The sequence below is a fragment of the Bacillus rossius genome, chromosome 3, assembly GCF_032445375.1.
Source record: "Bacillus rossius redtenbacheri isolate Brsri chromosome 3, Brsri_v3, whole genome shotgun sequence".
Taxonomy (NCBI): Eukaryota; Metazoa; Arthropoda; class Insecta; order Phasmatodea; family Bacillidae; genus Bacillus; species Bacillus rossius.
Window position 1 is genome coordinate 3,671,564 of NC_086332.1, and position 25,937 is coordinate 3,697,500.

The window sequence follows — 25,937 nt, forward strand, 5'->3', positions numbered from 1 at the left end:
ACGATGGCAGTCTTAACATACAATAAGTGCGCGAGTCTTAGTTTATTTTTTAATTGGCTTCTTCGTCAGATGGAAAAGAGTTAAGATTTCATCAAGGAAAAATATATTCTCAAAGTCACTAAACCGGGAGATAGAAAATAAGGTAGGTACTTAATTTTAAATAAAAGTTAAAATAGACTTACGCTAAACCAATTAAAAATAAGTCGTAAAAATATTTTTATTTATTAAATATGTTCTATACTTGACAGTTCTTTGTGTATAATTCTTCAAAAATCTTTGAAATTTAATACATATTATTTTTCTTAAAATGGTAGAATATCAGCAATACCCGGAAATTACGTGAGCAAAGCCACGGGTTATTAGATACACTTTTATTATAAAATAAAAACAATTATGCATTTGTAGTTCACGAATGTGATATTTTGTTTATTGTGTGGCCGGCAGGGCCACATTTTTACTTGTAATTTATTTTTGTTGCTGGTCTCTAGTTTTATATGGTTTTTATTTCACGTATTTTTACGCCTTTTTTAATTAATGTTAATTTATCTGTAAATTTTTTTAATTATATTTGTTTCTGTTAATTAGTTATACGCCTTTTGGTAGCTATCGATTATGAGTTTAAGGAACATCGATTGTGTTTCACGTAATTACCACTTGGCGAGCGCCCGGCGGTTGGCTGATGACGTCAGACATTCGGCTTGCCGGGAAGAAAAAATCAGCTGGGCCGGCGAGAGTGTGCCGAGCGACCGTCGAGGACAGAGCCATGTGACGGCGCGGACTGGTGTGCCGGACGGCAACGGGCCACGAAGAGTATTGGGCTGGAGGCTCCACGCTGGGTGACAGGGCAATGGATTGCCCTGTGATACTGAACTTATCAAGGTAAAGAGAGGCCGCAATTTTGATTTTTACCCTCGTGGTACTGCAGTGGTTTTTGGCAAACCTAGTGAACTGTGTATTTTCCCATACTAAATTTTATTTGGACGGAACTTTTATTAGCCAGTTTGGCGAAGAGGCCCATTTGTTTTCACACGTTGTTCCAGTGTGGGATTTTCTTAAAAAAGGTCGCCCGTTTGCCTGTAGTTGCAATAAAAGTATAAGTTTGGAAGAAACGAACATTTTGCAATTTGTTTTTGAGACTTTGTCATCGGAATTTGCATACGTAAAGTTGGCATTTAGCTAATATATCAGCTTGTGCAGTATTATTAAAAGTATGCGATCGGTATTGGACTACATGCGCAGCCTGATGTGGGTTGGTGCGGCCATTCTACGTTTTTATAAAATCATTGGCAAGTTAATAAAGAAGTAAGACTTTGTTTGAAGCTGATGATAAATACTTCTGTGGTAACATGGTTATGTTACGTGAAGAGTTTTTGCTACATTTCCCTTAAAAATAAGATATTTTTTTTTGATCATCGTTCACGCCTTTGTGAATTCGTACCTATGGCCCGGCGTGGCATTAGACTCTGGAGTTGGTGAGGAAGGTCAGGAAGCCAGCGCACGCCTAGGATATTAACTTTGTTTTTTTGGCAAGTCTTTAGCAACGAACATCTGAAGAAAGACTAAACCGTTGATTGAGAGTTTAAGAACTTTATTTAAATAAATTTTTTGTACTTCAGTTTTATTATTGTAATATTTTTTTATATATTTATATATTATATTGATTGTCTTGTTTGATTTTTGGTATTAGGGCAGTCAGTATATTTTGATATTTTATAGTGGCCACGCCTCACGCCCTTATATATTTTTATACTTGTTGTTATCAGTATTTATATTTTTACGATTTTTTAAAGGTTATTGTTAGTATCGCAAATGGGGATAAGATGCTGCCATTATTAACGTCAGCTTTTGTAACTAAGCTTGTATGGTTATGTATAGTAAAAATTATTTTTGCAAATTTCTATTTTTTAATAACATACGTCCAAAGTCTTGCCTCTTGTTTGTTTAATGGTTACTCTGCTAATATATCCTTTCAATTTTTTGGCCTGACCCCTGGGCAGTGGTGTGGGGAATTTTATATTGTTTAGCTTTTTATGCCTGGTTTTAATATTTATTTTTTCCCTTCGCGCCCAGAGTGAGTCGGGGACGCAACCCCTCTTCCAATTAAGGAGGAAGAAGGGTTACAATTGCTTCACAACATTCATTTGCCAGTCTCAAATTTCATCGTACCACTTGTCAGAAATGTCACCAAAAATGAGAGATAGTTTTTTTTGACGAATTTCAATTACGAGGAAACCTTTCGCAAGACTTTTTTCTTCGCAGTAGTCACTGGGACACCATTAATTTAAATCCACTAAGATAATAAAATTGTATGTATAATGATTTGTTTTTGTATATTTATATAACTTCCCAACCAATTTTTAATGATTTTCATGTGAATAAAAACTTGTAAAGCAATTTAATTAACTGTGTCATAATACTTCTGATTAGATGGAAATACAAACTTTTCATCAGTAATATACGATGATAAAAATATTTATTATTGCAAAATAATATTCACTGTTCAAATGCAAATTTAAATAGATTATTCATACATGTTTCCTGCTAATTAATGGTTTAAAATAATAATTTTTTAGTATAAAATCATTTTTCTCTTGTGTTAAAATGGGTTGCTAAAATGAGGAATTATAAATATGTCACTTACTAAGTCCGTGCACAGATTTACACAAAACAGCAATGTAAATAATCTTTTTTGGTAGTTTCTAATTTTGTGCCCTGGATAACATGAATTTGGTTTAATTCATACCAAAGTGAATTTTTTGAACAACTTAAATTGATGTCATAAATAAATATTTATTTTATATTAAAAATCCACAAACAGTTTTTAAAATATAATATTTATCACGCCAGATGGAATAATAAACAAAAAATAGCTCTTATATGTTGTCTGTGTTTAAAGAATTGTATTATATTTCATGGAAATAATATTTACCTTTCGGTTATTAAAAGAAAATATATTTGTATTCAAAATACTTGCGCATCATTTTTACGAGCACTTGTGTATCTAACCTCAAAGCAAGGAATATAAAGAGTGGGAACTCAATGCTATAACAAACACTCTTATTTTCTTTGGAGATCCGGGAAATGTGCGTTATTTATAAGCAACTTAACATAGTTAATCGTTAACTTTTCAGATCTATGTTGGCAAAATTGATTTTTTTTTGTGGTCATTCGCTACTGGGAATATTCACCATATAACGTTTAAGATTATTTATTTTGAATTACGAAACAACCAATACATTATGTAAAAATGCTTCATCTTATGTTAAAAAAATTATAAACTGCATAGCCACAAAGTATGACATCATACCATTAGTTTCAGTTACTAATAACAACACGTGCACGCGTTTGAACAGTCATCGCAGCCATAGTTGTTTCATAGCTACCAAAATCATTCAACGTTGTCAAGAATTATTCCAAATTGTGTTTTGCCATTTTACTCAATGCGCCACTCCGTTAACACAACATTTTATACATTCTGAACTACGAATGTCAGTGGGAATGTACACTATACTGTACATTCCCATCTGATACGCTTTAAGAAATTTCTGTAGTTTTCTTATTATTAAAACTTAATTTTTGATGTTGGCATCTTTTAACCGCACTTTTTTTCTTTTTCTTTTTTCGGTGGCCGTATTCCTCCAATTCAGTTGCGCCCGCCGGTATCTAAGCGCTCGGATTTCTCGATAGAGTGAAACAGAGAATTACGCGCACGACCTTGAAAAAAGCGACGCTACAGCGCTCTGGCGTGGAAGCTGGTAACTACGAGTACCCTCTTTTGGAAAGAAGAGCTGTCTAGCGGCGGAGCTAACAACTACCTCAGTTTTGGATCCAAAAATTGGAATAATAAATCCTATCCCCTCGCGACTTCTATAAGTTATATATATTCAATGCCTGAAGTACACACTTGTACGTACTTTTCCCGGATGTGACGTCACGGGGAATGCATGTAGGATGCAAGTCAACGAATCCGCACTCTACTCTCGCGTACTGAAATGTAAAGAAACGTCGCCATTTTGAGAAACGTTTTGTGGGATATATTTGATTGAACACCTAGTAATTAAGACTTCGTGGAAAAATTTTCACTTTGTATTTTACCAGTAATAACGAACATTAATTTTTTTTAAAGTTTTATAACAGTTTTATCAATCATACCGATGCAATTATGGAACAAATAGATTGCCACCAATTCATATGTTTGTATTTGAGTGTAAAAAGAGTACTATTTTATCCTGGGATTAAATTGTTTTATTGAAAAATAAAGGCTAACTATCTGTTCAGCTGGCTCACGAGTTGCAGATTCCAGAAACCATAAGTACAGCACATGGGCCAGTGAAGTAGGGAGTCGCAAATACATAGTAGTTCGGAGGAGATGACCTTAGTCTTGATTGAGGGGGTCAGAAATATGCAAGAGTCCTGCATCAACCTCACATTGTGCCTCTTGAGGCCCTCGGACACACCCTTCAGTTACCACGAGAACTGGAATCCAGCACATTACATTATAAACAAGGCAGATTTGTTGTGACGCTGACTTTAATGTTTGCCAATAAAATGTCTAGAGCCGGGTTTAATATTTGAAAACATAAACCCACGGTATTTGCTTTTCCGACTTCCTTAATGTAAGAGCGGTTTTTGAAATTGCCAAGGATGCTGTGTGAGATCTGTCAGTTATACGCTAGGCTAATCTGTGGCCCACTTGTCAGTTATACACTCGACATTGATCTGCCTACAGATGGCTAGATGGCTCGTGATGGCTCTTGAGGGCCATGGCTGGCCAATCCCCTCCTAGCACATGATGCATGCGACCCTCTCCCTGCATGGCTAACCCCAGCATGACTAGGCGTATAGGCTTCGGCCTGAGACGCACCTAGGTCCCTCCCTAACCCGGACCGCTCCAAAATACACTTAATTTTAGTTAGGTTAGGAAAAAAATTCCGTGATGGCTCGTGATGGCCCGTGATGGCTGATGAGGGCTCGTGATGGCTCGTGATGGCCCGTGATGGCTGATGAGGGCTCGTGTGGGCTTCAAGGGAAGGCCTCGGGCCATCTACCCGCGTGTGGTTCCTTTCCAGAAAATAACCTTTGAATTATTTTTGGATATTTTTTTTCCGCAACACATGCGCCCTCAAAAATTATATTTAAAAAAATTTAAATAACAAAAATATTAGAAACTAAGAAATATTTTAGGTGCGTATAACTCCCCCTTTTAAGGGGTTATTTTCCGAAATATGATTTATAAAACTGATATACCTATTTGCCGGTATATATCAGTAATTTTATAATTGGTTAGATCATTTCAATGATTTAACTTTTAATTCTATTAAGAATTTTTCAAGCAGTTTATAATTTAATCTTTGCATGTATCAGGTGTTAAGCAATTATAATTAATCGTTTGTATGTAGCCTGGCGTATTTTTTTTTTTTTTAGATATAAAACATAAATAAACACAAATTTTTGGATAACCGAACCTCTGGAAATTCGAATAACATAATTCTTATTGATTTAGGAATTATATATTTAAAATAAAAATTTCACGACAAAGGCTACATAAACAGAACTCTGTACCACATGACTACATGCTCTATATTCATGCTAGAATTAAAACTGACCTTTAAGTTTCTCAAAAGCATTAATTTAATACTTATAAAATATATAAGCAATTATTTTATGATAACATTTTATTTTTTAAATAATAAGTAAAAATATAGTAGAAGTAATATGATTTGGGATAAAACTCCCTTGAGGAAAACTATTTTATGTAGCTAACATATTTGCTCGCGAAGAACAACTTGCCAGGCTTGTTCCTGTGACGAGGCCAGTGTCAATAAGGGCTAGAGTGTGTGCCTCAAATTATCAATTTTTTGGCACAATTGCAAATTGGAATTATTAAATTATTATTTTAGCAGTAATTTTGTAGCTAAAACTTAAACTTTTTCCACTCACTGCACTATCCCACTTAATCTTTGTCACGCTAGTTCCCCAATTCTTTTCTAGCGACGTATCTGATATTTGCCAATGATCTCATGAGCCAACGTGCAGGCTCATCTTATCCCGTCTTTGGCGCACGCCCGACGCCTGAAATCCTCCCTGCGGCCGTGACAAGAACTGCTATGGCCTGCAAGCTATCAGAGCAGCCCGTTTCTGAGAGCCCGCCTCACGCAAGCAATTTCAGCCATGTCCTGGACTCAGTTTCCCGACACCCCGGCACGTCCCCAGGCTCTGTAGAGCTAGTCTCCAACTGCACCTGCACATTTCCACCTCCCCCCCCCCCCTCTCCAACCTTTCCTGGGAACACAGCCCAGGGCTTTGACCGGGCCTTAACCCCGGCCAGCGACGACCGGTCTCAAGGTCTGGACAAGAGCGTTCGAATGTACCGCCTCTGACCTCTAGTGGTGGTTTCTTGAGTTATTTCCCCTGGGTGTTTGAACGCCCACTAAATGCCTGCTCCTGGCGACTCACGCCACAAGCAGTGTCCTGTAATTCTTTTCCAAGCCACCAGAGTACTGCACAAGTCTCCTCCATAAGCCCCATGCTTTCGAAGTAGCTTCCTGCGAGAGATGCACGAATCGACTTCTTCTCGGTTCGGCCACTCCTCAGTAGATCGCGCTGCGATCGGCCACCAGAGGCGGGTTTAAGGGGGGGGGGGAGGGCTTCTGGGCTGAAGGGCCCCCCCCCCCCCCCAAAAAAAAAATCAGAAGCAGAAGAGTTTCAATTTCCGGTTTTTGATGAGTTACTGTTTTTATTCATAACTGGCGAACTGTGCGCAGTTCTTCCTTTATGTAAATAACAATGCTCGACTCGGTTATTATTACCAACATCGACACCGAGCCAAGGATGCCTTATCTGTGGCTTATTAGTAAGAGCTATATTAAAAATGCTAAGTTTTACGCTTTTCCTTTCTCTAGTCACACTCCCGCTGTGGTTTAGCAGTTTATCAACACAGCAGCAGAGTGCAGCAATGATTATGTCCGCGCACTTATTATTTCCTAGCATCCAGTAACTTTTACCATTGTCAAGTTGGGCTGCAACCCTGCAGGGCAATCCTCGCGATATTTGCCAGGGGAGTGTGCTCGCTCAATTACCCAGAGTCTAGTGACATATTACGTTGTCAAGTTCAGCTGCAACCCTGCAGGGCAACCCTGGCATTGCTCGCGCACTTCTAATTGCCCAGCATCTTTCTAGTGACAATTTATGTTGTCAAGTTCAGCTGCAACCCTGGATCAATGACGAGGGTATTTTGACTCATCCTACCTGTGTAAACCATACGGTATTGAGTAATAGTTTACGACGAGGTTTGCAAAACAAACGTAGTATTATTTATAAATACAACTGTATTCGTGTTTTGTGTTTAACGATGTCCAAACGAAAACAGACAGATTTATTATCTTTTGTCAAAAAGAAAAGTACTAATGCTTCTCTTGAAACAGTAGGTTTTAATAAAAGTAATGGTGTAGCTGCAGCAGTTAACGAAGTCGGACAAGAACAAGAACCTTCTACAGCCGTATCAACATCGGTGGATCGAAGACCTGCAAGTCCTAAACCTAGCACGTCCAACGAGTTTGCATCAAATTCAGGTACACACATTTTCTATACAGATTCACATGATATTGCCAACTATGTGTGCCAAAGTCAAACCATTTCCTTTGAAGAACTATACACTGTGTTTACAAAACCTTGGACCCCAGCTGAATCATATGTTTTCCCACTAAGTGTTGAGTCAGGCCAAAATAGGAAATTCAATTTGAAATGGTTGCATGATTATCCTTGGTTGTCCTATAGTAAAAAAGATGAAGGTGTATACTGCCGAGCGTGTGTTCTTTTTGGCCCGCAAGAAGCAGGGGTAAAAAGAAAATCACCTTTAGGGAAGCTGGTGAAGAAACCTCTTTGCAAATACAAACATGAACTTGAGAGTTTTAAGGAGCACAGTAATAATGAATACCACAGAACAGCTCTCTTCAAAGGTACTGAATTTTTTAAAAAAAAACATGAAAACCCTGCCCAAAAATTTGATGTGTTGTTAGACTCTGAGGCCAAGAAGAGAGTGGCAGAAAACAGACGATGGCTTATTCCGATTGTAAAAACAATAATTATATGTGGCAGAGAAAATATTGCGCTTCGTGGACATCGTGATGATGGAGACATGGACTTGGAAGAAGGAAAAAAGAGAGAAGGTAAATTCAGAGCATTGTTACGATTCCGTGTGGATGCAGGAGACGAAAACTTGGAATCTCACTTAAAAACAGCCCCAAAGAATGCAACATTCATTAGTAAAACCATCCAAAATGACTTAATCAATTGTTGTGGTCAGGTAATTGTTGAGAGTATTGTTGACGAAATAAAGAAGTCCAAATACTTTTCTTTGATTGCTGATGAAACACGAGACAGTAGCTCGGTAGAACAGCTTACTATATGCATACGGTATCTTGATACTGAGTCATGTACGATTAAGGAGATGTTTGTTGGATTTGTTGAAGCCCATGACACGACAGGTAAGAGTTAACAAAACTCATAGTAGAAAAACTGCAGACGCTAGGCCTGGATCTCAGTTGGTTGAGAGGACAGGCGTATGATGGAGGGTCCAAAATGTCAGGTAGATTCAAAGGGGTTCAGGCTCGTATCAAAGAATTGAATCCTTTGGCTTTATATGTACACTGTGCGTCACACCAGTTAAATTTGGCATTGTCGCATTCTTGTTCCGAACCAAGTATAAGAATGCTACTGGTATAATAGCAGATGTAATTAATTTTGTTAAGGATTCGCCCCAAAGAGTGCAAAACATTGGGAAAATCTACATTGAACAATATCCAAACGAGAAAAAGCACAAATCACTATCTTTGTGTGAAACACGATTTATCGAGCGACATGATGCAGTGACACGCTTTCTTGAGATGTTTCATTCAATTGTAGCCTTTTTTACTTTGACAGAAGAAGAAAAACCTTCAACCAAATCAGCAGGACTCTTATTTGCTATTCTCCGATTTGATTTTATTTTAACATTACACATCCTAGGAACAGTTCTTGATATAACAGCAACTTTGTCTCGTGACCTTCAGAGCCCAGATGTTGATCTTCAGTTGTGCTATGCCATGGCAAACACAACCATTATAATACTACAGCGATATCGTACAGAGAGTTCATTCTACAGTTGCATTTACAAAAAGGCAGTAAATGTAGCAACGCAACACGAAGTTCAAGCGAGATTACCCCGTATTGTGAAGAGGCAAGTTCACAGATCCAATATAACTTACAGGAATCTAACCCAGAAGAATACTACAGGAAAAATGTCTTCATTCCATTTCTTGACAACCTGATTAGTGAATTATCAACAAGATTTTCCCCAACACATGCAGACTTGCTTAAGTTGTTTAGCCTTGTTCCAAAATTTTCAGCACAAACTGAGGAAGACGAATTGATCAGCATTGCTCTAAAATACTGTGAGGACCCAAGTGAAATCAAGCTCAAGAATGAGGTGGCTATGTGGCGTGAGCATTGGAAAGCAAAAAAGGGATAAGCTTTCAGTGCTATTGATGCATATTGCGATCCATCTACAAGATTTTACCCAAGCATAAAACAACTTCTTCACCTGCTTTGTGTTTTGCCAGTGACATCTTGCAGTGGAGAAAGGAGTTTCTCTACTATGAAACTTACTAAGTCATACCTTAGAACGACAATGCGCAAAGACCGACTGAATGGCCTCGCTCTTATGAACATTCATAAACATAACATTAAGCTCGAAGTTTCAGCTGTAATCGATATGTTTGCCCGATTGCAACCAAGGAGGCTGCAATTTTTGTACTGTGATGAATAATTTTTTTATGTGAAGTATTGTACACAAGTGAACTTTTCTAAATTCTGTCTAACAATGTTTTTAAAAAATGTTTTATTATTATTATTTACCTGTTTGTATATGCCACTGACATATATGCATATCAAGTAAATCTTTAGTTACGCTGATTTTCCGTGTCATGATGTGAAAAATCTTTAAGAAACAAGCAGAATAATGGTAACATAATTAAAAAATTTTAAAACTATTTTAATCATAATTATTTGATACCCATTTTCCCAGAAAAATTATTACTTTTTCTACCAGTGATATATTCTACATTGGAGCATGAAAAATGCCCAAATAGCACCATTTTGCACTTTGGAATCCTAATTTTCCCTGGGGAGGACCCCCGGACCCCCCCCCCCCTTAATTTTCGGAATGGGTGAGAAGAAAATTCTGATCAAGCCCCCCCCCAATCCTAGCTTCTAGATCCGCCCCTGTCGGCCACTAACACCAATGTCGAGATATCGAAGTCAGTATTTCTCGACCAACCCCTCGGAAGTCTTCGGAACCTTTCGAACCTGAAGCCGAAGTCCCTCCCCCCTTTTCTTTCTAAATTAAGCACCTGTTTTTAATTAAGTGTCACCTCGCTCTACGCAGTACATCTAGGCGCGACGTCAGACTGACTACTTCGCTTCTCGCCCAGCCCTCAACAAGATTCCACTTCTTTCGTCGTACGAGAATGTAGTCGTCTCGTCAAGGGATGTTTCCCTAAGTTAGATAGTAGTTAGTTGGTCTGTGTTTTCAATGGAGTGATGTTTATATTTTGGCTAAATTTTAATAATTTTAAATTATGAGTGCTTCCGTGTCAACCGCGCTTGTTCGGTACTGTCTTCGCTCACCTCCTGGGTGGACCCACTTCCTGAGCGCTAGAAGCAACATTCTGTTTTGGTGAGTTTTTGGACTAGCTTCCTCTTCCCCGACCATCACCGTTTTTGTGGGAATTTTTGCTCGTTTAATGTCTGTCTGTGAAGCAGGTCTAATTCTTTTGAATTTGACTTGTTCACAGACAGGGCCCAAGAGCCTGGAGCCGACATGGCGACCACAATCTCTTCCTCGTCCTCGGTGACCAAGGACTGCTACGACGCCCTGGTAGCCCATCTGTAATATAATACATCTTCCTCGGCCAGTTAGGCTACTACCTTGACGATCCTGAGAGATCCTGAAATATTATATAACTACAGGACTTTAATTAAGTTATGTTCTAAGAATTTAAATTCTGGGATTGTTTATTTTTTATGTTTATTTTACTGTTTTACTACAGTGCAGAAAACATCTTAATAATATTTTGATTAGGGCCGGCCCATATAGCAAGTTTTATAGTATCCGTGTATTAGTAATCGGGTATTTTTAAGTAATCAACTTCTTTACCAAACCCATGTATTGTTATTAAGGTAATGTTTTGTGTACTCATCTCCCCTCATCTATAAGATAAAAATAAATAGAAGCACAGATATAGATGAAATTGCACTTGTTGTTACTTATGCATTTGAAACTTAATGACCCACAGTCTCCACAAATGTACTGGGGGAGTGTAACAAGTGCAAGGCCGCGTGTGCGCAGGAACGCCGAGACGCTGTTCAACTTCATCAAGTGCTGCATGGGCACGGGGATCCTCGCCATGCCCAATGCCTTCTACAACTCCGGCTACGTGTTGGGCGGCGTCGGCATGCTCGTCATAGCCTCCGTCGTCATCTACTGCAAACACATGCTGGTCAGTAGCTCAGTACCAGGTACCGCTCCGGTTATAACAGGCGAGGTTACCACACGTCCTTCGTAGCCTTCGTCATCTACTGCAAGCACATGCTGGTCAGTACGAGGTATCTCTCTCGCAATAACATCCTCATGCTACCTAGCTGGCTGACATTTTCAAAAACTACTTTCTTAATGCTTAACTATATTGTTTTTTTGTTGAAGTTAGTTTAACATTAAAAATAAATTTTATTAGAAAACAACATTGTTAAATAATGAAGAAATATGATACCAACCTTTTTGTGAATCTGTAGGCGAATGTGAGCTATTTTACAAGCTGAGCTATTTTACAACCTTATTCGCATTCTAAGAGCTTGTAATACAAATACTGTTATTAATCTAACACTGCTATTAATATAATACCTCTATTTCTCTGAAGATATTGTGAATTTGTTATGCATTCAGAAACCCACTGATGTATGGTTTCTCTCTTGTTGGTTTTATAATAATTATATTTTTTTTAATTTTTAACTTCAGGATTTGTTATTCCTTGAATTTTGAGTTAGGCTATTTATAATTGGCATTTTTCAGAACGAAATTTTTAGCATTTTTACAAGTAGTTAACAAAAATTTTACATAGACCTTTATCAAATAAAAATATTATTAAATGTTACTTTGAATCAAATATAGTGAACAATAAGTAATTATTTTTAAATATAAAATTTTCAGTTTAATAGTCAATTTTGCTATAGTGCATTTTAACACACTTTTTTTTATTGCATTGCAGCATCTCATGACCGCAGTGCATAGCCAATGGGTGTACGGGGTTCAGTTGCTTCAACGATTAGCATTGATTTCTGGTATCGCTATTATAACCTCTGGATATCTGTGTGTCAAGCATCATGCTAGTCAAAACCGATTATATCCATAATTGTTACAAAACAAACAAATTCTTAAAATTTTATTTCATTCCATTTATTTGTGTTAAAACTATCTGTGTAACATGTCGTTGCAACTAGATATCGGCTGCGTTTCAAGTAGTCATTCGTGCACCAGTTAGTAATAAATACTTTTTTTCGAAATCTATGATGCTGTGAAAATTGATGCTGTGAAAATTATGTGATAAATCGTTGTAAGAACTTAGAATACTCTGTGTAAAATTAATTTTAGTATATTTTAAATATATAGAATTAATTAAATACCAACGGATACTCGCCTCATGCGAATGGCTTCAAGGGTAACCATGTGTAAACATAACTGTCAAAAATAGTGACGGATGCATTTGCTTGGGTTTGGTATTCAAAATTACTGAGTATGAAGTTATATTTCACAAGTTATATATAGTAAAACGGGGTGAATATGATCAGAGGGGCGAATAGGATCAAAAGTTTGTATTATTATATTTTGGAACATAATACAGAGGAAAATATTATACATTGTTCAAATAGTTATAATGGTAGTTCTAATACGTAGTTCTGTGTACAATTCTTTTCTGCTGTATTATGCTTCAAAACATAATGTTACAAACTTTTGATTCTATTCACACCTCTGATCCTATTCACCCCGTTATATAGCAAATAAATCCACAGTGGAGCTCGCTTCGTGCATTTCCGGAGGCGAAGTCAACCCAAAAGCCCCGTCGCGCGCCACACTGAGTAATGCCATAGAGTAGCGGCTGTGCACAGAGAGGTTGGGACTGCTCTCGCAGCTGTGGGCGTCCTACGAGCAGTGCCAGAGGAAGAAGGTGCCCAGCCTGAACCTGCCAGACACCGTGCTGGCTGCGTGTTGCTCCGGCCCGCCGCTGCTGCGCAGGAGCGCTGCGGTCGCCAGGTGAGCTGCACACCCGCTCTTTCTCTTGTGTACTGGTGCCCGCAACCAGAACTCTCTAGGGAAGCCTTCTTTTCACAGACGAGAGAGCCAAAATCCGAAGTTCCCCGAAGTTCCCCGAAGTTCATGTTATTATCCGTATCTTTAATGTAGCTATCCTAACCAAATCAACCGCCTACAATGTTTTAAAGTATTTATAATGTAGCTAACCTAACCTAATTGACCATTAGTATCCTTTTATCAACACCGCCACGATCGGGCGTTTGGATCTCTCGTCTGTGAAAAGAAGGCTTCCCAGCTCTACTTGGATGTTTATTTACAATGTAAACGACCATATATAGGTTACCCAGACCAAATATGTGTTACAACCCCATGCGAGGAAAACAAAACAAAGACAAAGAAGTCCTATAGGTTTTAAAACTGTAAGTTATCTTCTCGGGTTGAGTTCTGGCAACCCTCAGGATAAAGAAGGCCATGAATGGGTTGTCAAATAAGAGGATGGTGTTCCAAAAGGAATTTTATCATAATGTGATTAATTTCGGTTCTTTTATAACAGCAAGTACAGTTCAAATTCCCTGTTATGCATATTTTATGTAGATTGTCAGGTAATTACTTGTTGGGTGTGTATTATGATTCGTTCGCAAATGAAAGCATAGATTATATTTATAGGTTGATTATCAAATGAGATATTATAGATTGCAGAGAGATTCGAGTATAAGTTAGCATACAAGTTGTGGCGTTTTTTTTAAAATATATTTCTGCATGTACGGTCACATTCATTCATCATAAAACGTTTAGCCCAGGAATAAAAGAAAATTGTATGACATAGCAGTAGTTGTTTCTCCAGTATGCATGGCAAGTTTAACTATTGTAGCCCGGTGTAGCCATTGTTATATTACCCAGAGTACCAACATGGCCTGGTATTCAAGTGAAGTATGTAGGTATATTGACATTTTTAAATTCTAGGAATGTTAGTTCTATAAGCCAAGACAACTGGCACAACAGAGAGTTTATAAGAATTAAAAGCAGTGATTAAACTTAGGGAATCTGTTTTAATGATGGGCTGGTTTATACCTTTTGTTTTGATGTACTGGAATGCCTTACAGCCGCGAAAGCTGTAGCATATAAAACAGTAGATATATCACACAAACAGTATAATCCTGATATTGTATTTGTATTCTCATAAAAAGCAGCGCCAACGCACATTTTTTTTAGAGGTCTCTGTGTATATTTTAGTGAATGCCAGAAAATGAGAAAGTATATAATAACTCTTGGATAATACAATAAGGTAGTGGATCTTTATCACCGATAATTTTTACAGGGTGTAGGTTATACATAATGTCATATCGGAATATATACCTGTGTAATCACCTGTTTGGATTTATTTGTTGAGTGTAACAAGAAATTGTATCCGAAGCATCTAATGTTAATTTTTCGAGTTGTTCACTATTCTAGTGGATGATTGAGATCGGACCTACTGTTTCACTAGGAAATGCTTTTTATACAATTGTAGGGGCATAATTCCCAGTTAGATTTGAGGATAAGGTTCCCACTAAAAAGTTTTCAAAAAACGATTTTTATATATTTTTTTCTTTTAGTTTACTGTGTTTTCCAAAAGTGTTACTTGAATTTGACGGCAATGGTTTCAACGGAAAATAGAGGTTTATAAACTGCTATTGGAGTTAAATTTGGGCAGTGCAATGGAAAAAAATTAAATTGAAATATGATTTGAATGCCAAACGAAGTAAAGCACTTCACTCAGTGCCGACACCGCTGACACTGCTGAGAGCTGACTGTCTGTCACCAGTAGCCTTAGTTCTGTCAACAGGGCCGTCGGGTCGGTGGGTGGCCACGACGGGGAAGGGGGGGGGGGGGCGGGCAATATCCCCGGAGCCCCGGCACTAGGGGTCCTGGTTACATATCAAGACTTGACTTGATGTAAGCTTTTGGACATACGCCATTGCTATGCACATGTATGTCGCACCTGTGTTTTCGTACCATGTGCGTCTCTGCCTGAGGACGGGAGCATATAGCAGTTCCCGAAACGTCGCTTGTTTCTGTTTTGGAAAACTGTTGTGTTTTTGTCTCGTTTTGACTGTTGTGCTGAATTTTTTTGGGTTCAATATTTTTGTTCTGTCATCATTTGTGGGGTTTTTTTCGTCCTCTTCTGTTTTTTTGGAAAACTATTGTTTTTGTTTCGTCTTTTTGTTTTGCTGTGTTTTTGTCTCTTTTCAACTGTTGTGCTGAATTTTTTGGGTTCGGTATTTTTATGCTGTCATCACTTGTGGGGTTTTTTTCGTTTTGTTAGTCCACTTTTTTCTTTGTTTTTCTTTGTTTGTTGACCATATTCCTGGTGTGGAGTATTGTGTGGTATTTATATCCTGACAACAGAAATTTTTTCCTTAATTTGTGTTTTTGTCATTTGTGTTTTTTGTAGTTTTCTTCTACAGACATACATGTGCATAGCAATGGCGTATGTCCAAAAGCTTACATCAAGTCATGCACTCTCATTGCACAAATCTTTCAAAGATAATATATCAAGACTTCTCAATGTGTGGATCCACTCTGATAGCAGGGAGGAAATTACAAGTCTGCAAACTTTAAGTTATGCGATATTCTCATATCCCCCTTTACAGTTGGGGCCACATTAATTCTGTACAAGCAAATCTGCCTCGAAGAAAGTTAAGATAACAGACTACAAGGAGATACAAAAAAATATATATTTATATCTTTAAAATAATTTGTTTCATCTTAGATGAGGAGGATGCTTGGTTATCGGCAGAATGTTTAAAACCTGAAAAGGCAATGAAAAATCTGCCGGCTGTGACATGCGGATTTTTTTTTAAAGATGTTATTTCGGGATAGTGGGCGAGACAGCTTCTGATGCAGCCAGTAACTCAAATTTATTGACGCTCCTTAATTTGGCTACAGTGTTCATTCAGTTTTAAATGTGTTACGGTTGACACAATGCACTCATACAGTTCGCGAAGCATAATCTTTTTTTTTCGGTCCAGTTACCTCCCGTTTGCTTGGATTATTAATTAAATGGCCCGAAAGTACAAAGACCCGAAATGCCACGCAAGCAACAGTGTTGTGTATCGTTGAACATGCAGATAATAAATAGGGTAGCTTAAAAAATATTTTCACGTGACATATTAAATAAACATCTAGTCTAATTTTGTTCGGGGCTAGAAATACGAGAGTACATTCTGAGTACTCCAGAAAAAAGCAATTCGACAAAATTCATTTTCGAAACCATCATCATCCTGTAGAGACCTATTTCAAGATCTCAAAATTTTACCTTTTTACTGTCAATATTTTACCTTTTTACTGTCAATATTTTATCCAGCTAATGATTTTAATGAAAAATAACATACATCTACACAAAACAAATAGTGACATACACCCATATAAAACCAGAACTACACTCTACCTCAGAATACCAGCTCACTCCACCAGCCAATATGCCAATAACTGCAATTATGTGGGCATCTGCTTGTATAATAGTCTACCTCAGCATGTTAAAAATATCAATAATAAAAAAATTGCAATAAAGTTAAAGAAAATAGCAGAAAAACTGTTTTTCTATTCTTTCAAAGATGTTGAAGACTATAAAAATTAAAAATAATAGTAAAGATTTTATAGGGTTTTTTCAAACCCACCTGTAATTTATGCTATTACTATCTTTATTGCATACTAATTATGTGTTATGTGTTCTTTTTCACTTTTAATTATACTTTCAGTAGTTTCATATGCTATAATTAATAACTTATTAGTAAAATGTAATTGTATTTTTTTTAATTGTATATTTTGTGTTTGTTTTTGTGAAAATTAATATATTTATATATTCTATATGTACTTGACATGTATCATACCCCAGAAATGGGGTCAAATGATATGAAACAAACAAATAAAAACAAAATAAAATAAATACTTCTGTTTCTGTTGCTCAAACAGAAAAATCTCTGTGTGCTAGGCAGTATAAAGAATTGCCTGAGATCAACAGTGGGTTAACAAAGACTTTGTTCTGTGTAATGTTGAAGTTATTTAAATCATCAAACAAAAATAATGAAATCTGTAATCAACAATAAAAAGGGTAAGTTTTAAGCAAACCTCTACTTTTTTTTTTTTTTTAATTTCTTCAAATGTGATTCATTTTCTACTTCCTCTTGTGAGAAGTAAGTTTCCTTTTTTTTTTAATGTTTCTCCCTTGTGTACCTCTGCGTAAACGGTGGTGCCATTGGCCCATTCAAAGCAGCTTCCAGGGTTTTTATAACCAAATTAAAATAAAGCTATATTTAACTACACAATGGCAGTAACAGATGGTAGCAGAGCATGGTTTGCTTTCAAGCATACCCTGGTGTTAAAGTACTACCAAAAAAATATATTCAAACTTTAAAACAAGAAATTTATATTATTTAATCTCTATAAAGTAAAAATTATGTATACTGTAAACTGGCGGATAGTATTTTCACTTCATGATACTATATTTTACTCCTTAAAAGTTATCAACTTATAAAAAAAAATTGTTGTCTGTAAAGTTGGTTTACGGACGATAGTTTAACGTGACAACGTCATAACAAAACATTGATGAAAGGATTGCATACTCTTATGAATAAAATTGAATCATTTTTATTGAATTATCACTATTTTGTATGGATACAAAGAAGGAGTGAAATGAAATCTAAAATTTAATTGATAAATTTACTTTTATTTGCACTCATTAATTTAAATATGTTTATTACTTCAACGAACAGATATTTTAACTATAACATTTTGAATGAAAGTGATTGTGAAATTGGAATGTTCAATTGGCTCCATAAAATAGTATATTCCCTTGCACGTCGGTTAGGCGTTTCAACTTTATATTAAAATTTCTAAATATTATTAAAATTCTCTTTTATGTTTCTTTTTGTTTATTGCTCTTTAATTTGGAAAAATGGAAAACTGGAAAATGGAAAAATGACCAAAAAAAATTAATAAATAAAATATTTGGTTGTATGTAAAGTCGTTTTACGGACGATGGTTTAACGTGACGTCATAACAAACCATGGATGAAATGATTGCATACTTTTATGATTAAAATGTAATAATTTTTATTGAATTATCACTATTTTGTATGGATACAAAGAAGGAGTGAAATGAAATCTACAATTTAATTGATAATTTACTTTTATTTGCACTCATTAATTCAAATATGTTTATTACTTTAGCCTTAACGAAGAGATTTTTTTAACTATAACTTTTATACATGTTTGCTATTTAACTTCTTCCAATCTGTGTTATTGTTTTAAGGATAGGACGATGATAGGAAAAGTAGGAAACGAATGGGAGTGTTTCAAGTTTAATGTGCCTCGAAAAAGTCAAATCGATGGTTGTTCCAATCGAGTGGAAGAGAGATAGATGCGGCGCAAGCGTACAATGAGCGTAACGGGACACAGCGTAACGGACAATGTGTGTTACGGGACACTTTTTAGCTCGTGCAGCAGGCGTTTATCGATTTATTAGACGTTGTCACGTCAAAAATCGACAGCATTGTCCTTCAATTTAGCGGATACTTCTCCATCCAGTAGACATTATAAATGTTCACACAATCAACTTCTGGCCCATGGGATGTTGATATTTTAAGATCAGAATATGTACCATTATTTAGTTCAGCCTTTCGCTGCCTCCTGGTCGTCCCGTGACCTCAGCATAGGCCAGCCACTCACAACCACCGCGCGGACGTGTCTTATCGCACACGCCCTTGCCCTCCCTTCCTTCTTAACCTGAGGGCCGGACTGACACACGACCTTACCGGCCATCACCTATTGCCCGCACGTGATACCACGCGGCAACACAATATCCAGGGAACAATAACCAGGTCATTTGTAAATGTGTGCAAGATGTTTAAAGACATATGAAATATGTTTGCATTAATTTGTAATTTATTTTAATTTTTAGCCTTCTCTGTTCACTTTTTCCTCCACTTTTGGATTCTCTGCTAATATTTTTAATTGGCCCGGCTCTTGGATCGTGGGCGGTGTTTGGGTCGGCATTTGTGTTTGTGCGAAATAAAATAAGCAAATATTTTTCTAATTTTTGCCAGTTTAACACAGTAGATAGTGTTGGGTATGTCACTGTTCTTGCTCTGGAAGGACAAGGAGAATTACAAAAGATTTGTGTGGACGTTGAATTTTGATTATATTATTGGAATGTTCGCTGATAGAAAAGTGCGAAAAACAATTTTTTGAATTTTATTGATTAATATTGATTTTAAAATTGTTCTATATTAAGAATGTTAAGTTTTAAGTAGTGCAGTATTATGTATTTTATTAGTTTTAAAAATAAAAATTTTGACATATTTTTTAAAAGGTCATTAACTGTAGAAAGTTATGTTTTATTAAGGTAAACATTTAAAAACTTTTCTTGTAATTATGTTTAAAATCACTTAGTACTTTGTTCTATTTGTACAGCATTATAATATCTTAAAAGTTTGCAGTCTTTTGGTTATTTTTTTTTTAATTTTAAGGGGGTTTGGATAGTTGTGTATTAATAGGTAGGGGGTCCGACAAAATTATTCGTCCCCGGGCCCTTAATTTGTCTCGACGGCCCTGACTGTCAGTATAAAAAGGAAGACAACCTGTGAAGAAAATGCTAATATCTTTTCGCCGCTGAGATTTCTGATCAGTAGTAGCAAACTAGTGAGGAACACAGTCAATGATAGAAGTGAAGTCATGAGGATAGTAGTGGCATCTGCAATCCTTTAGAAATATTTTTAAGACACTGTGTTTAAAAATGTTTTATTATCGTGTTGTACTTTGACTCAAAACTAAATTTAACTTCAGCAATCGTTATTAACTCCCAAAGATCGTTACAGTGAATTACTGCTTTTACTTTGCCTTGACACGGGTAAAGGAATGTTGCCTTAATAAAACATATCCTAGTTTTCTTTCGACAAGACTGGAGTGAATCAGCATATTCTTCATGTAGCAAAATGCAACTCCTTGGTTGGTATTGTCAGCAGCACTGCTATAGTGTGCTGCGCATTCTTAGTCCATGCAGAGCTCTCGACTACGTCATCATGTGAGGGTGATGTGTGTTCTGGTCGCAGGGGCATCACCGAGTGGTTCGTCTTCGCCTACATGTCGGGAGTACTGGTCGTGTACACCGTGTTCGTCGGAGACAACCTGAAAGCAGTAAGCACGTGCCCACGCGCGGTGTTGCGAATCTGCGGTAGTAAGTTGGCACATCAGAGAGCAGTTGAGAGGGGGTAAAGTGATTTGGGATGGGGTAAAGCAACAGCAGTGCAAGTTGGCTTTGGAATGTAACAACATACAACTTTTGACTTTGTAACTTTTGACTATTAAATTCTATTTTTGAGATTATTGCATTCAATAACTTTTACTTAGAAATAATGTTTACATTTATTAATTATTAATTTATTAATAAATCGCTCAAGATGAGGTATGAGATTATGTAAGTGGTCACAAACCATGTCAAAAGAAAAGCACACTTTCAATTTGGAGACCAATAAATTAAATTCTGCAGTTTATGTAAATGTTGTTCTGCCAATATCATGTGTGTTTAGTAGTGTGGTTAAGCTGAGCACACATTCTGCGATACTCTGCAGAAAGTAATTGCTGATGTATGAGGCTAGATAGAGCAGAGGTAAGATGCTGTAGGCTACTAGCATTCCGATTCCTTGAAACTCGCCTGGCCACACTAATTTCAGTTCTGCAGATTTTCATGGAATCGTTTGGTTAGTTATATAAATTACTTGTTCCGTGACTGGTATTTCCATCGAGTTCCATCTTCAGGAGTTCGTATGTTCAGGTCTACGATGACACCTCGTTTGACGAGACTATACCTGGCTGATGTGCTGTAGATATCTTGCGAGCCACATGCGAACTGCTGTAGCTATAAGCCCGTGTCACACAATAAGCCAAATAAAAATGTAATTAAATGTTATTTAATATCGCAAATCACGTACACATATAACCCTGTAAGGAGTATCAGGTGCCAGTTCTGCCCTCATGTCCTCGGCGAACCTACCCTACAGTTGTGTAGGGGGCGCTCCACCGGCAGAAGTGCTGACTCTGGCTCTCCAGTCACCTGCCGGCTGCGTGCGGAGCATGAAGGTTAGCTGGAGGACCCTCGCCTCGAGATAACTGTGGTACTTAAGGATGGCTGGAATCAAGTTAGCGAGGAAATAACTTTGAGATAATGTTGCGAGTTCGGAGACAGTGCCGCACCTTCACCAGAATTGCTTGAGTTTGGGTTGGATACCTCAACTTTTGGAAGAACAAAATCCTTCACTTGGCAGCAGCAACGGTCGTACTCAACCCACAGAGCAGAGGGACAGTGCGAAGCACATTCGACACATATGTTCAGCCTATAGAGAATTGGTGATGTTCTTTACCCGTAGATGTCATCCTCACTTAAAATTAAACAATGTAGGCAGATTTTTGGGGCTACAGGGAACATAAAAAAAATTACTAATTTAATCCTTTAATTCAGTTATATTTTTAATTGGTGGAACATAAATAGAAAATTAATTAAGCAGATGTTATGTGAATACTACAAACAGTTAGTTTATTATTATGTAAAACATTTGAGGTAGTTCAAGATATAATTTAAATAACCTTGTAAAACACCCTTTTTTTTTGTCTGTCTCTACATAATAACAAAACATGGTTGGCAACTGTAAAGTTTACCCGACTGGATATCTGCGACATGGCTGTACACCAAGCACCAGCGTGAGTCTCTCCACACTGTGGCATGGGTTGCACACAGGTCGTGGACCAGTACGCAGTGTCGCTCGACGTGCGGCTATACATGCTGTTCTCGCTGCCGCTGTTCGTGGCCATTAACCTGGTGCGGGACCTCAAGTTCCTGGCGCCCTTCTCGGTAGCCGCCAACCTTCTAGCCTTCCTCAGCATCGGCATAGTGCTGTACTACGTGGGCTGCCAGCTGTGGCAGCCGGGAGACATCGAGCCGGTGGGCCAGCTCGCCAACATCCCACTCTTCCTCGGCACCGCCATGTTCGCCGTCGAGTGCGCCTCCTACGTGAGTTGCCTCATTCCGTGGAACTTTCAGACAGTCATGTCGGGCGCAGCTACCACTAGTTGAGGTATATATTACTTTAAAAAACAATTTTTTTTGAATTTATTGAATTTAACTATTTATCTGCTATTGGGATTCAGCCCTGTGGCAAGGAGTCCTCCCCCTAATTACAGTCCCATCCCTTTAGATTTCTAAGTAAGTCTTTGCACTCATCATTTCCAATACCTTCCCCTCAGGCCCTTTCCACTCATACCCTGTCACCACATGTTGTGTGCTTGCATCTTTTTGTTAGCCTCCACTCCTTCTGTAGTTACCACATATAACTCTATGACCTCTTTACCCACCTCTGTGCCCCCTAGTTCCCAGCTGTCCCAAACCCCTCTTCCTTGATCACCTTGAATAATCTCACAGCCTTTCCACCTGCCTCCTCACCCGTAGTGTTTCCCAACCCAATTCATTTATCAACACTGATGATTTCTGTGTCGTTCCTTTCTTCCTTTACCTTTCCTCCACATGCTGATTACCCATCATGCTGCCCTGCACTGCACTGTACCCTCTCCAACTCCCCTATCTCCTTCAACAGATGCAGGTCCCAAATCGCTTCTGCATACATAGTCATCGGTTTCACCAACATGGAGTACGCGTTCTCCTTAATCATTCTTTCTATTCCCTTGAAACTTCTCCCAAGCAACCTCATTGCCCACCTACCCTTTCTTACCTACCTCTGGACCGGTTTCCCCCATTCTAGGTCACACTGTAGTAGTGTGTGTATTTCGCGATTAGTGAATAAACATATGCATTACTTTTTATAACAACAATGACAATGTTAGGCATGCAGCTTGCTTGCGTGGACGAGCTCACAATTAGTCTGGCAGGCCACTGAATAGAGCGAGCCTTTTGGACCAGTGGAAGTCACTGAACATGTGGCTGTACATGTATCCCGAGATTACATTACCATTTATAACATCACATGGTTACAGTGGCATGGAGTTTCAGGGGGAGTGGAACTTTTTTAATTTATACATACATCTTAATATAGCATATACATTTGTATGTAAGCGAAGTTACTCTTTCTTATTCATTATTTATATTTATATATGTGCCAATTAATAATATCTCATAGCAGGGGTTTTGTTTTTCAGTAGGTGTATTCATATTGTGCCACCAACTAGTAGTTTTGGCACAAGTAAATTTTGAAATTTTTTAACTTAAATAATGTCTTCAATCAGTCCTCTGCTGAAAAAGAACTTAAACTTGTTCCTCCTCCTGTACACTCCCATCCAAACTTTTTCAGAATCGTCTCCCCGAATTTTACCAGCTTTACCATTTCAATGACCCAGCAGGGCGATCCCATTATTCCCGCCTTGGCCCACGGACGTCTCCTGTAATTCGTCCCCGATTCGTGACGAGAACTGCTGTGAATTGCAAACTCTCAACACCGACCAGTTCCTAGACCTCGCCTGATGCTGGCACTCCTTGGCATGATCGCGAATCATCTTCGCTTAAGTATAGTCACGTCTCCGGGTCTTGTAGACCGACTTTCCCACTGGCACCGCAGTTTTAACCCCTCCCCCCTTTTGAGGTTTTTCTGGAAACGTTGCCCCGGGTCTTTGACCAGCCACTAACCTCGGCATCTCCTCAAGGCCATGACTGTAGCACATAAAGTACATACTCATGCCACCTAGCGGTAGTTTTGCGAATCACTTCCCCTGGGAGTTTGAACGCCCGTGGAGCGCCTGCCCTCTGGCATCTCCCACAGTAACCAGTACTTTAGTTACTTCACAGCTCACCAGATCACTGGCTCAGTCCTCTCCATAACCCTCAATGTTGCTACCAGCGACCCGCGCAAGTCGATCTCTACTTAGTACAGCCACACCTCAGAAGGTCACGCTGACATCGGGCAGTATCAACAACTTCGAGGTATCGAAGTCTACCTTTCTTCGACAAGCACCTCGGTAAAGTTTGCCGCGATTCAGGACTGACTGCATAGAACCGATCGTCATTGGAATGCCTCGCCATTTCTCTTAAGATGTGAACAGTTTAGACAAGGGATGTTTCCTAACATAGTAGTGTTTAGTTAGTCAGTCCACGTAAATCTAGCTAAAGTAGTCATCGTAGATTTTTTTTGAGAATCATGAATCATCCGCGTCGTTCTCGCCTGATCAATCATCGGGCAGACCCTGGAAGACATAACCCTGTTTGGTGAGTTTTTAACACCACCCCTCCCCCACTTGTCATCGTAACTAGAAGGCATTTTCTGCCTGTTCCTCCTACTGTCTGTGATTCAGTCCTAAACATGTGTGTTTGGCTCCGTTCACAGACAGGGATCAAGTTCCATAGTACTCGTATCAGGCTCCGAACACCGGACCCGGGTACCTTGCCAAGGACCAAACCTGTCTACACGGGGCGGATCGCCCAGGGCCTCTGACGTCTCATCACCTGTCCCACTTCATTCAACAATCTCCGGAACGCCAGCCTTGCAATTTTTTATAACTTTTTTTTCGGACTAGCATCCAGCCACGACGTCTCTTCGACCTGAAATCAAGAACCTTACTTTAATAATTTAATGTGTTTATTTATTGTGAAATTTAATTAAAAATTGTTGAAGTTACTTATATTAACTCTCGTATAAGTACCGGCCCATTATTTTATTAATGTAATCTCAATTCCATGTTGTATATGCTTTCTGTTAATTAACTCAGATGATGTAACAAAAACATTATGACAACTACCCAAAATTAAATTAAAATCAAAGAAACTAACACCTAGACATATCATTGTTGTACCTTCTGGAACTTAAAAGATCCACTCGTTCCCTTCAGTCATCAGGTCAAGTGACGAGGCGGGACAATATATTACCTATTGTGCGTGGTAGAAAATAACGATAAATTTACGGTATTTTCACCTCAAATAAACAAAATTTTATTTGTAGCTAGAGATACATTTCTAGATCTTATTTGAAATTAGGCCGGCTTCCAATTACCTAGATGTGTGTAATATTTGACGCCGTCCCCGTTGCCTAATCTGAATTTACGTAAATTTAAGCTGGTAGGTTAATTTTTAATCTCAAGGGGGGGGGTTCCTGGCCTCGTGGCGGTAGGCAGGGATGCGGCGACAAAGGACTCCCCGGGCTGTTATGGCCTCCCAGGACGCCTTATTAATGAAACACACGAGTTCTTTTGGTGATTTATTACGTAGCACACTCTACAGGTCACACGTTCACGTGACTGGCCGCTTCACCGTCGACCTAAGCTCCGCGCACCTGAACCTGCTAGGGTCTCTGCGAGAGTACACGGACGTGGCGTGACGTGTGTGGACGATCGGTCCCGCAAATTAATTAAGGAAACACATGACACTAGATTACTGTGGTTAGTCCGCACAGGAGGATATGCATGCGCGGATAGTCCGCGGGGTGGCTGGGCCACGTTAAGCTGGGCACGGACACGGTGGAATCTGGAGCGATATCACACACGTGGCCGTGGCACGTCCCAGGTGAATACTCGTCCGAAAGTTCTGGTCGCGTTCGGCGCAGTGCCGCCCTGCGTGGGCA

General features: G+C 38.5%; 1 protein-coding gene across 1 annotated transcript in view; it reads left to right on the forward strand.

Moving 5' to 3' along the window:
- The window catches only part of LOC134530113 (proton-coupled amino acid transporter-like protein CG1139), an 85,491-nt gene that overhangs the window by 19,533 nt on the left and 40,021 nt on the right, over positions 1-25,937 (forward strand). Inside the window, exons 4-7 of the mRNA XM_063364718.1 lie at positions 11,387-11,537; positions 13,224-13,345; positions 20,436-20,520; positions 22,118-22,390. Of these exons, the coding sequence (XP_063220788.1) occupies positions 11,387-11,537; positions 13,224-13,345; positions 20,436-20,520; positions 22,118-22,390 (631 nt within the window). The remainder of the gene's footprint in view (positions 1-11,386; positions 11,538-13,223; positions 13,346-20,435; positions 20,521-22,117; positions 22,391-25,937) is intronic.